Below are 12,522 nucleotides of genomic sequence, written 5' to 3' on the forward strand. Positions count from 1 at the left end.
GTGTGGGTTTGTTTAAGTGTATTTGTGTGTGCGCGTGTGTGTTTGTAGACATACACTTTCGTGGTCCTGCTGTGATCCTGATCTCCCCTCCATGATCAACACTATAAACACACAAACACACATTAATGTAGATATGCATCATGCACACACACATTAACTATATCAGTATCAGTGTTTGACACACTTGAGTATCTGCAGTGAGGAGTTTGGATCCTCCAGTTTGTCAGAGAGCAGCTTGACTCCTGAATCTCCTGGGTGATTGTAGCTCAGATCCAGCTCTCTCAGGTGTGAGGGGTTTGAACTCAGAGCTGAAGACAGAAAACCACAGCCTTCCTCTGTCACCATACAGCCAGACAACCTACAGATGGACAAAACAGCCTTGTCATCTATCTAGTTCTCTTTATATGTCTCACAAAAACATACACATATATCAATCAAACCACACCAGACTTCGTTTGGAAGCAGACAAACACCCATCTTTTGAGCGGCCTCGGTCTGCTTGTTTGGTGCGCACCAGGGTTCGGATTGCAGCGCTCACATATGTTCAAATTAACTGCACTAACTGAGCAATCGCACCACGGTTAGTTTTAATCAAACCAAATGTGAATGCACCCTTACATGAGTTAAAGTCTTCAATGAACGCAAAGAGTTGTGAGCAAATGGGATGTGTCAAATCTGCCACTAACTACACATTTCGTTTAACCCTTTGCGGAAATTATGCCCGTAAACCTGAATAATTCCAGAGCAAGTCAGAATAAATCAAAGTGTAACAATTTATTAACAGTCAGGTAAATGTATAATGCCAATTGCATAATCAATTCAAAGGTAGCCTAATCAATATACATCAAATACTCTGAAGAAAAGAATGAAATATATACCTGACTTCTGAAAATGACATAATACTGGCTATCTTGAAACATCCAGCATTACGGGCTGACCTGACTACAGAATCGAGCCCTGAGCTCCTTGCAACATTTCTTTAAAAACCCAGACCAGTTCACAATGGGAATGTGCATTAATCAAGTCCTATAGACTTGTATGGATGAGAGGCCAAATGGCTGAAAGCCACACCCTCAATACACCAAGGCAAGATATCTTTAAAGTCTTAAAACATTTATGATGTTCTAGTTTACTTCTGTGGAGATGAGATATTTGTACCAGTCGCACTGGACACACCGAGACATTTCAAATGATATCGAACACATAAAATACTGTATAGTGAGGATTGACATTGTAACGAAGAGATTTCTGGTGCATTTCAAGTGATCTCAATATGAGGGGGAGCAGGAGTTTGGGGGAAGTTTCAGGTGAAAGGAAAGGCATGTAAATTAGTGTCATTCATAGATGATTCCCTCAGTGTGATATGCCGTCAATGACGGAGACACTAATGTATGAATGAGTTCAGATGTTAATTTCCTGTTTTCTCAGATTCCTTGTTCCTTGATTATACATTACGGCATCTGCAATTTTTTTCCAGCCTTAAATATTTCACCAAGAAATCAGTAGTACTATAGTAATGTGATGGATTACTCTCTGTAGCGGCAGACATTTCTGCCATTAGGCTATGAGTTTCTAATATTATGAGTTTAGGTAAAAATGCCTTGGGCCATATTCTAACGATTTGAAACGCAAGTGTCAAAGCGCAAAGCGCAAGTAACTTTGTGGGCGGGTCTCGGCGCTGTTGCTATTTTCCCGGCGGGATAAATGGCTCTTGCGCCCGGCACAAATCTAAAATGGGTTGGTCTGAAGTAGTTTCATTATTCATAGGTGTGGTTTGGGCGTAACGTGAATAAACCAATCAGAGCGTCATCCAATATTCCCTTTAAAAGCAGGTGCGCAAGTTCCATTATGGATTGCTATAATTATGGCGTATTTACCAGGTGCATGCCAGGAGTGGTTCACAGCCGAGGAGACTGATGTTCTTGTAAGAGCAGTGAAAGACAGAGATGTTGTGTTGTATAGGGAGGGGAGAAACCCACCCAAAATCGCGACGGTTAATCAGGCGTCAGTTAAACAGTTTTTTCAGTTTTTCGTCGATTTTTTTTTCCTGGTTCTTGACGGACAAACCAATTTTTCAGATGTCCTTATTACAGCTTATTAGCCTGAATAATTTGTAAGCTAGATTTATGCCTATTTTTTCACATCTCATGTGTTAATATTTTTTTAGTGTAACAATTTATGATTTGCAAAAATAACTGTTGCATCTGTGTAGATTATATGAGCAAAGTGTATGTGCGCTGTGCACGCTATACATTATGGTCAAGCATGCGCCCTTAAAATAGCATAATGAAAAACGCTCAACGCTCCACTGACTTAAGACTAGGTTTTTTCTGGTCAGTGGCGCAATTGTTTAATGGAACAGCAAAAAAGCTAGCACCAGGGATTGTTTGCGCCGGAACCGCCCAGGGAGCGCAAGTTCATTCACTAGTTTAGCGATGTGCTTCTGTGGAGGGAAAAGCGTGCTTTGAGCGGGTGCAAAATAGGAATGACACAAGCATCGGTGTACAATTGCGCTGGGGCGTTCCCAGCTGCTTTCAATAACGATACTCAAGTGAGTATAAATAGCGTGATATTCCGCGTCAGCGGAAGCGGCAGTGTGAAGCCCTCCTCGTGTGAAGACCAACGAGTGTAAAGACTTCAACTCTTCCCAGCGCAACTCCGCCCGAGCAAGGACCCCGGCAAGGCACTTGAGTATCCTCTTCCTTTTCATTATTTGTGTTCGGTTCTTTTCTAATTTCTATTTGGCCTTTTCTCTGATCTGTATTCACCATGTGCTTTCAAATCTCAACTATTACTACTAGCACTCGTAAATCACGCTCTGTACGCACGAGACGCCGCAATCCTAATAATCTGCGCTATATCCTAACATCCTCTGCTACTTTACTCTCTATTCCAATTGGTCTCTGGAATTGCCAGTCGGCTGTAAACAAAGCAGACTTTATTTCATCTATTGGGACTCATTCTCAGCTCAGCCTCATGGCCCTAACTGAGACCTGGATCAAACCAGAGGACACTGCCACTCCTGCAGCCCTCTCAACCAATTTAACTTTTTCACACACTCCTCTGCCTATTGGGAGGGGTGGGGGTACTGGTTTGCTTAGCTCAAATGATTGGAAATTTGATCCATTACCGTCTCTACCGGGCAATTCATTTGAATCGCACTCAATCTCTATTACTCACCCTGTTAAAATCCATGTGGTAGTGGTCTATCGTCCTCCAGGTCACCTCGGTAACTTTGTGGAGGAGTTGGATGTGTTACTTTCTAGCTTCCCTGAGGATGGCACTCCACTGATTCTGCTTGGTGACTTCAACATCCATCTTGATAAACACCTAGCTGCAGACTTCAGCACTCTACTGACTTCATTTGACCTTAAGTTAGTATCTACTACGGCTACTCACAGATCAGGTAACCAATTAGACCTTGTCTACACACGCAACTGCTCCACGGACAACACTTTAGTTACTCCATTACACACCTCAGACCACTTTCTCATCACTCTTAACCTCATACTGACTCCTGATACAACACATACTCCTACACAGATTACCTTTCAGCGTAATCTACGCTCACTCTCTCCCTCTCGCCTATCCACTATGGTATCATCTTCACTCCCTCCACCTGCTCAGTTCTCAGCACTGGACACTAACAGTGCTACTGACACTCTTTGCTCCACTCTAACATCCTCCTTAGACAGTTTTTGCCCCCTTTCATCCAGATCTGCCCGCCCCACCCCATCTGCCCCCTGGCTGTCTGATGTTCTCCGTGAAAATCGCTCTGGACTCAGGGCGGCAGAGAGGAAATGGCAGAAATCTAAAAACTATACTGACCTTACCTTGTATCAGTCTCTTCTCTCTTCTTTCTCTACAAATGTCTCCACTGCTAAAACAACATACTACCACAACAAAATCAACAATTGCTCTGACTCTCGCAAACTCTTTAAAACATTCTCCTCTCTCCTTTGTCCTCCTCCTCCCCCTCCTTCATCAACTCTTACAGCTGATGACTTTGCATCTTTTTCACAAACAAAACAGCTCTCATTAGCAACCAGTTCTCCTCACCACAAACTGACCCGCACATCTCAACCACAAACACGAACACGCTTCCATCCTTCTCTCTGCTCTCCGAGGCAGATATTTCTAAACTCATCCTTTCCAATCACCCTACTACCTGTCCACTTGATCCTATACCCACTCACCTCCTTCAGGCTATTTCTTCTTCAATCACTCCTGCACTCACTCACATTGTCAACACTTCTCTTCACACGGGAACCTTTCCCACAGCATTTAAGCTGGCTCGGGTAACCCCACTGCTTAAGAAACCCTCTCTGGATCCAGCACTTTTAGAAAACTACCGACCGGTATCCCTTCTGCCTTTCATTGCAAAGACCCTTGAGCGATTTGTGTTCAATCAACTCTCTATGTTTCTTGAACGGGACTGTGGCAAGGGGGGCGTGGTTCAGCGAGGTCTGCAGCGGGAGAGAGAGCCGCGGGACGAGCGGTAAGTGAGTGGGTTGGACGCAGATTGATAACACCTGTCTCTTATTCCAGTAATGGGCGTGGTGAGAGCTTAAAACGCTGGCAGAATCGGAAGCATGGGAGAGAGAGACGGACTGCTGACGTTCCCCCCCCACTGAGACAGTGAGCTTACCGGAACCCGGAAGTGGAACGACCCAGAAGCGAAACCGAAACTGAGCATAGTAAAAGACACACGCTGAAGTGTGCACGTTGTTGATTTTGAGTGAATAAAATAAAGAGACGTCAGCAGTCCAAGCCGACCCCTTGTCCTCTTCCTTCCTTATCTACGAACTCTTTACACTGGTGCCGAAACCCGGGAAGGAAGCAGGACCAAGCCGCCGCCATGCAAACACCGTCCTCCACCCCACTTGCGGAGATCATCTCATCCCTCGCGGACCTGCACCGCAAGCAACATCAGGCACTGCTGGACCTTAGGACGGATCAAGAACGAAGATTCGCAGCGATCGTCCAAGGCCAGCAGGAGGACCGCGAGAGGTTCCGGAGCTGGCTCGACCGGGAGGCTCGCGCCGAGGCCGCCGGGCAGATTGGCGCACCGGTTCACGTGCCGATGTACAAGATGGGGCCACAGGACGATCCCGAGGCCTTCCTGGATCTATTCCAACGAACGGCGGAGGCCTGCGGGTGGCCCCGTGCACAGTGGCCGGTGCGCCTCATCCCCCTTCTTTCTGGAGAAGCCCAGGCCGCCGCCCAACAACTACCGGTGGCGAACCTCCTGGTCTATGAAGATCAGAAGAGGGCCTTTATCCAGCGGGTCGGCCGGTCGCCCGAGCAACATCGTCAGCGTTTCCGTTCCCCGGACTGGGGCGAGGCCGGCCGGCCCTTCGCGCTGGCCCAGCAGCTCCGGGACTCCTGCCGCAAGTGGCTATTGGCCGGCGGAAGCGACGTGGATCATATTATCGATCGGGTGGTGCTGGAGCAGTTCATCACTCGGCTCCCCAAGCGAACCGCCGAGTGGGTCCAGTGCCACCGGCCCACGTCGCTGGAGACGGCCATCAACCTGGCGGAGGACCACATGGTGGCGTGCCCTGGGGTCGGCGAACCCCCTCTAACCTCTACCTCTCTCTCTCCCACCTCTACGTCTATCTCTCTCCCATCTGTTTCTCTCTCTCTCGCCCTGTCCCTCTCCCTAGGTCCCGCCCACCGGGCCCCCCTCGTATTCCCCCCCGAGGCCGGGGCGGGATGGGCCCGGGGCAGTTCGGGAATTCAAGGGCCCCGCCCAGGGGGGCGGGGCTGATGGGGGCGGGAGGGGATCATGCTTCCGGTTCCTCCCTCTCTCCACGTCCATTGTCCAACCCACTCCCCGCCACTGGGGCGGCAGGTAGGCCTGGGCTGGCCTGTTGGCGTTGCGGGGACCCGGATCATTTTGTGGACCGATGTCCCATGATGGACATCGGGACAATGATCCGGGTCCCGGACGTCCCGCAGGCCACCCCCGATCAGGCAGGAGAGTACCAAATACCCGTGAGTATCAAGGGGGGTACATATCAGGCCTTGGTGGATTCAGGATGCAACCAAACCTCTATCCATCAAAGCCTGATGCAGCCGGGGGCATTGGATACAAGCCGCGTGGTTAAGGTGCGGTGTGTGCACGGGGATGTGGTGGAGTATCCGGTCGTCCCAATCACGATTCAGTTTAGGGGAGAAAAACATAGCGTAGAGGTGGCGGTTAGTCCTCACCTCCGGCATCCGCTAATTTTGGGGACAAATTGGCCCGCCTTTTCGGCTTTATTGGGGTCGTTATGTGCGGATGCTGCTTGGGGAAAAAAGGCTCGGATAGGGGCGGCGCGAGTACAGGTTGGGGAGACTGAAACGGGACCACTGGAGACGGCTCCAGAGGAACTGAGCGGGATCGAGAGACTGATTCTCTCGGACCGCAATGACTTTCCTCTGGAGCAGTCACAGGATGAGACCCTTAAGCACGCCTTCCAACAGGTCCGATCCATCGACGGCCAGTCTCTCCAGCCCGCCTTGCCCGTCACCTATCCCTATTTTGCCATATTAAAAGACCGGTTGTATCGAGTGACCCAAGACACTCAGACAAAAACGGATACAACCCAGTTGTTAGTTCCTAAGAGCCGCCGGGAAATGCTTTTCCGGGCGGCTCATTCTAATCCGATGGCGGGCCACTTGGGACAGGCGGCCACGCTGAATCGCCTCATGACCCGATTTTTTTGGCCAGGCATTCATGACAACGTGCGCAGGTGGTGCGCGTCTTGTCCGGAATGTCAGTTTGTAAACCCACTGGCCGCTCCAAAAGCGCCATTGCGCCCCCTCCCATTAATGCAGGCCCCCTTCGAAAGAATTGGGATGGACCTCATCGGGCCATTAGAGCGATCCGCACGCGGACATCGCTTTGCGTTAGTCATCGTGGACTACGCAACACGATACCCGGAAGCAGTGGCTCTCCGCAACATTTCGGCGAAAAGTGTTGCGGACGCACTGTTTCGTCTTATCTCCCGGGTGGGGGTTCCGAAAGAAATCCTCACTGACCATGGCACGGCGTTTTTGTCACGTACGTTACGCGAACTGTACGGGTTATTGGGCATTAAATCCATTCGAACAAGCGTCTATCACCCACAAACGGACGGCTTGGTCGAGCGGTTTAATCGCACACTTAAATCCATGATCCGTAAGTTTGTTCAGGAAGACGCCAAAAATTGGGACAAGTGGTTAGAACCCCTCTTATTCGCCGTGCGGGAGGTTCCGCAAGCCTCCACGGGGTTTTCCCCCTTCGAGCTTCTCTACGGACGCCAGCCTCGGGGGGTGCTGGATGTCCTACGAGAGACTTGGGAGGAGGGACCTTCTTTGGCAAAAAACGAAATTCAGTATGTACTGGACTTGCGAACAAAACTCCACACACTGGAGCGGCTATCCAGAGAGAATTTGTTGCAAGCCCAGGACTGCCAGAGCCGGTCGTATAACAGGGGTACTAAACTACGCAAATTCACACCGGGAGAGAAAGTGCTTGTATTACTCCCTACGTCAAGCTCCAAGTTAATGTCAAAGTGGCAGGGGCCGTTTGAGGTCGCACGACAAATTGGGGATCTCGATTATGAGGTGATACGGTCCGATAGGAACGGGGCTCGTCAAATATATCACCTCAATCTCCTTAAAAAATGGAATGAGGTGGAATCAGTGTTGTTGGCAACGGTGATCGGGGGAGAGGATGATCTCGGGCCAGAGGCAAGCATCAAAGCACAATCAGTCGCGCTGGCCCCTGGTGGAGATCACCTTTCACCGTACCAACTCGCTGATTTATCTAAATTACAGGCGGAGTTTGCCGACGTGTTCTCGCCCCTACCGGGACGTACCGACCTAATTCAGCACCATATCGAGACCGAGCCGGGCGTGGTAGTTCGTAGCCGGCCATATAGATTACCTGAACACAAGAAAAAAGTGGTTCAGGAAGAATTGGGTGCCATGCTTGATATGGGAGTAATAGAAGAGTCCAACAGTGACTGGGCGAGCCCGATAGTTTTGGTTCCTAAAACCAACGGCTCGGTCAGGTTCTGCGTGGACTATCGCAAGGTGAATGCTGTGTCGAAATTCGACGCATATCCAATGCCGCGGGTTGACGAGTTGCTTGATCGGCTGGGCACGGCTCGATTTTATTCGACATTGGACTTAACGAAGGGCTATTGGCAGATCCCCTTGTCTCCATTGTCCAAAGAAAAAACAGCTTTCACCACGCCGTTTGGATTGCACCAATTTGTCAAACTTCCATTCGGGTTGTTCGGGGCTCCCGCCACCTTTCAGCGACTCATGGACAGGATTTTGCGTCCCCATGCCGCATATGCTGCTGCTTATCTGAATGATATCGTGATTTACAGTCACGATTGGCAGCGGCATATGCAGCATGTCAGGGCGGTCCTGAGGTCGCTGAGAGGAGCGGGGCTCACGGCCAACCCGAAGAAGTGTGCGATTGGGTGGGTGGAAGTAAGGTATCTGGGCTTCCACTTGGGCCATGGACAGGTGCGTCCCCAAATTGATAAGACCGCAGCAATTGCGACCTGCCCGAGGCCCAAGACCAAAAAGGAGGTGAGGCAGTTCCTAGGGCTGGCGGGATATTATAGGCGGTTTATACCCAATTATTCGGACCTCACCAGCCCTCTGACTGACCTCACTAGAAAGGGGCTACCAGATACGGTCCAGTGGACGGAGCCGTGCCAGCAGGCCTTCACCCAAGTTAAGGCTGCTCTGTGTGGCGGGCCGCTTTTACACTCCCCTGACTTCTCTCTCCCTTTTGTGTTGCAGACTGACGCGTCGGACAGAGGGTTGGGCGCAGTACTGACCCAGGAGGTGGAGGGGGGAGAGCGGCCGGTGCTGTACATTAGCCGCAAGCTCTCCAAGAGAGAGGCTAAGCACAGCACCATAGAAAAGGAATGCCTTGCCATCAGGTGGGCCGTTCTCACCCTCCGCTACTACCTCCTGGGGAGGGAGTTCACCCTTTGTTCGGACCACGCTCCTCTCCAATGGCTCCACCGCATGAAAGATACCAACGCATGGATCACCCGTTGGTATCTAGCTCTACGGCCTTTTAAATTCAAGGTGGTCCACAGGCCGGGTGCTCAGATGGCTGTGGCCGACTTCCTCTCCAGAAATGGGGGGGGGGGGGGGGGGGGGGCTGCAGGCCGGACGGCTCCCCGGCCTGAGTCGGGCGGTGGGGGTATGTGGCAAGGGGGGCGTGGTTCAGCGAGGTCTGCAGCGGGAGAGAGAGCCGCGGGATGAGCGGTAAGTGAGTGGGTTGGACGCAGATTGATAACACCTGTCTCTTATTCCAGTAATGGGCGTGGTGAGAGCTTAAAACGCTGGCAGAATCGGAAGCATGGGAGAGAGAGACGGACTGCTGACATTCCCCCCCACTGAGACAGTGAGCTTACCGGAACCCGGAAGTGGAACGACCCGGAAGCGAAACCGAAACTGAGCATAGTAAAAGACACACGCTGAAGTGTGCACGTTGTTGATTTTGAGTGAATAAAATAAAGAGACGTCAGCAGTCCAAGCCGACCCCTTGTCATCTTCCTTCCTTATCTACGAACTCTTTACAGGGACAACCTCCTAGACAACAACCAATCCGGCTTCAAAAGCGGCCATTCGATCGAGACTGCCTTGCTCTCGGTAACTGAGGCACTGAGACTGGCAAAAGCAGCTTCCAAATCCTCAGTGCTCATTCTGCTGGATCTGTCTGCTGCTTTTGACACAGTTAACCACCAGATCCTCCTGTCAACACTTAGGAAGGCGGGGATCTCAGGAACTGCTCTCCAGTGGTTCAGGTCTTACCTCTCTGGTAGGTCCTACAGGGTGTCATGGAGAGGTGTAGTGTCTAAGTCACATCATCTAGCTACTAGGGCTGTGTATTGCCAAGACTCTGGCGATACGATACGTATCACGATACAGGGGTTACGATACGATATATTGCAATATATTGCGATATTGTAAGAGAGGCAATATATTGCAATATATTGCGATATTGTAAGAGAGGCAATATATTGCGAAATTTCTTTTTTGTGTGTTTTTGTTTTTTATAATTTAAAAGAATAAAGAACACAACCATAAGCCTAAAACACGAGACAAATTATTTTATTTTATTAATACAGTATAATTTATATCACTAATCATATGCAATGTGCAATCTAAGTTAAGGGAAATGTAAAGTGACTGCAGGATTCTTTATGTGTAAATGTTTTAACCTGATAACCGTCACGAGGACGAGGACGTGCTGAAACTCTCTTTGCTTAAATTAGCTCAAAATTACTATCAGATGTAAGTAATTACCTTGACAAACTATACATCATTAAAAAGATCTAAGCCTAAAGTTTAATTTTGTTACCTCTGTTTTATTCTCAAAGTCTTATAATGACCGTAATGTGTTAATATGTGCCAGGAGTTATGAATATGATCTTGGGCGTCGCTACCTTTTGATTGTAATATGCGCGTCATTTGCTCCCATTCATAAAATACTCCTCTGTGGTCGTCATGAAGACACTCGACAAAACAACTTCCCTCAGGGTTTTTACTTCAAATGTGTGCAGATGTGGAGAAATATTGATAGATTCTCACATGTTTGAGTCAAATTTCTATACAGAGAAGTATTATTTATTCAATCTTTATCCAAAATCCGCGGATGTGTGATTATGAGCGCAGTATACTGTGATATGCTGTGTTTTCAATTCATTCTGGCAGCCGGAGGGCGCTGGAAAGCTGTACTACTGAAAATTCACTCCCCTATGCATAGATGAAGAACAGACACACCATGTGACATTCAGGAAGTATCTGACATGACCAAAACAACTTTCTAGCGATCGTTAGATCACTATTTTATGCAGATAGACACGTTTTAAGACAATAAACACACAATCGCGGCAATATATGGTTGGTCTGTGTTCTTTATGCCATGTTGGGTGGTTTCATAATAGATGATATTTATAATGCAATGCTATTCCACATAGCTTTTAGCATTGTATATTTTCTGTCAGATTTTTTGACCCGGAGCTACATGAGATCACATATTTTTATATAAAACACTCGACTTATAAATTATAAAGTGATATGAAGCAAGTTTTGAATAAAACATGATTTTAATCGTATAAATTGTTGTTTTGCTGGTGTGCTAAGCTAACATGCTAGCTTGCCCTAGATGCACCTGCCACTGAGTAAATACTTTATTTTTATGAACATTTTCTAAATGTAAAACTACTGAAATGCTTATTTGGACGAAATGCATTCAATAGAGTCTCAGTGAGGGTAAAGTGAGAGGTTTGATTTAGAAATGAGGTTTGAATAGAACAGTTTGAATAGAGAATCGTTAGTAATTATAATGCAGACAAAAGAATAATAATTAGAGCCATAACCAGTCCGCAGAAGTGTGAATGTGTGCCTGGGAGACAAACTGAATGGGGCAGTTTGCACCTCTAAACAATAGAGGCAAAATAGAGAATGAAAGCTGAGAAGACATGGAAATAAACATCAGTTGATATTTTAGAGATATCTCAAAATAAAATCACATGAAACGATCTTGTAAAACGTTTAATAAAATTCAGAGTTTTAGACTGATCATCTTCAGATCTGAAATATAACATGGTCAGACTTGTGGCTTTAGCTGTAGTGCATTTCTAGATTTCTCCAAGGCCCACTTCAATTTTATTTTCATAAAGATATTTCATACAAATAAATTTCTAATAACTTTACAAAACTTCGAAGCTTATTATAGCTTTTTTTTATTATAAAAAATATTATCATTTTGACTTTACAGTAAACTGCCAGGTGTCTGCCAGGTGTCTGAGACCATAATTATGCTTTTAGTGCAAAGGATTCACAAACTGTATTTGTTTTAGTCTGAGTATACATTTCTTAGGATTTTTTCAAAATTTAGAAATCAGCTTAACAGGTTAAAGGTCCACAGTATAGCAGTGGCTATTTAACAACAGAAAGTGCAGTCCATTTCATGACTGAATGACTGTTTGTTTTATATTTAACACAGCAGCCCCGATCACACAGAGCGCGTTTTTGCAGCGAGATGCGCCTTTTTTAATGGATTTCGTTTGGCAGAGAGCGTTATGCGCGTTGCTTATGCGCCCTGGGCGCCTCGCGTTTAAACCGCTTGCTGCGCCTCGCGTTTTTGAAGGAGCGCTGCGAGCGCATGAAGTTGAAAAAAACTCAACTCTGAGCAGAAAAGCGCGCAACATCATCACGCTTATGTTCTGTTGTCCAAACGAATGAATGAAGAGGCGGGCCTTCCGTTGTGTTGACCGTTACATTGATTTGACTGACAGTACAGGTGATTCGGGGGTTGCCTAGAAACATTAAAGCGCACTGCTCATTTTTGAATGAATAAACGCCGACCAAAAAAGGGAGTGCAGTGAGCCTAAAGCTGTTTTCTATAAAGCAGTCTATTGTATAAAGTGCTATTTCAGGTAACGTTACTGAGCTGCAGAGCTGGTGCATCCATATCGACATTGCTATTATCTTTCGTTCTCCTGCTACCGC

The 12,522-nt window shown here is 47.6% G+C and overlaps 1 protein-coding gene across 3 annotated transcripts in view; it reads right to left on the minus strand.

The window, feature by feature from the left end:
* LOC137040859 (NACHT, LRR and PYD domains-containing protein 3-like) overlaps positions 1-12,522 on the minus strand; it is a 128,127-nt gene that overhangs the window by 13,301 nt on the left and 102,304 nt on the right. For 2 of the 3 annotated variants that reach the window (XM_067416597.1, XM_067416601.1), the window contains 2 exons: positions 185-358; positions 55-101 (listed from right to left, as the gene is read on the minus strand). In XM_067416597.1, coding sequence (XP_067272698.1) covers positions 55-101; positions 185-358 — 221 coding nt within the window. Of the gene's footprint in view, positions 1-50; positions 102-184; positions 359-12,522 lie in introns of all 3 variants that reach the window. The other variant, XM_067416600.1, reaches the window with a different exon arrangement.

Source organism: Pseudorasbora parva, chromosome 15 (genome assembly GCF_024679245.1).
Source record: "Pseudorasbora parva isolate DD20220531a chromosome 15, ASM2467924v1, whole genome shotgun sequence".
Classification (NCBI taxonomy): domain Eukaryota; kingdom Metazoa; phylum Chordata; class Actinopteri; order Cypriniformes; family Gobionidae; genus Pseudorasbora; species Pseudorasbora parva.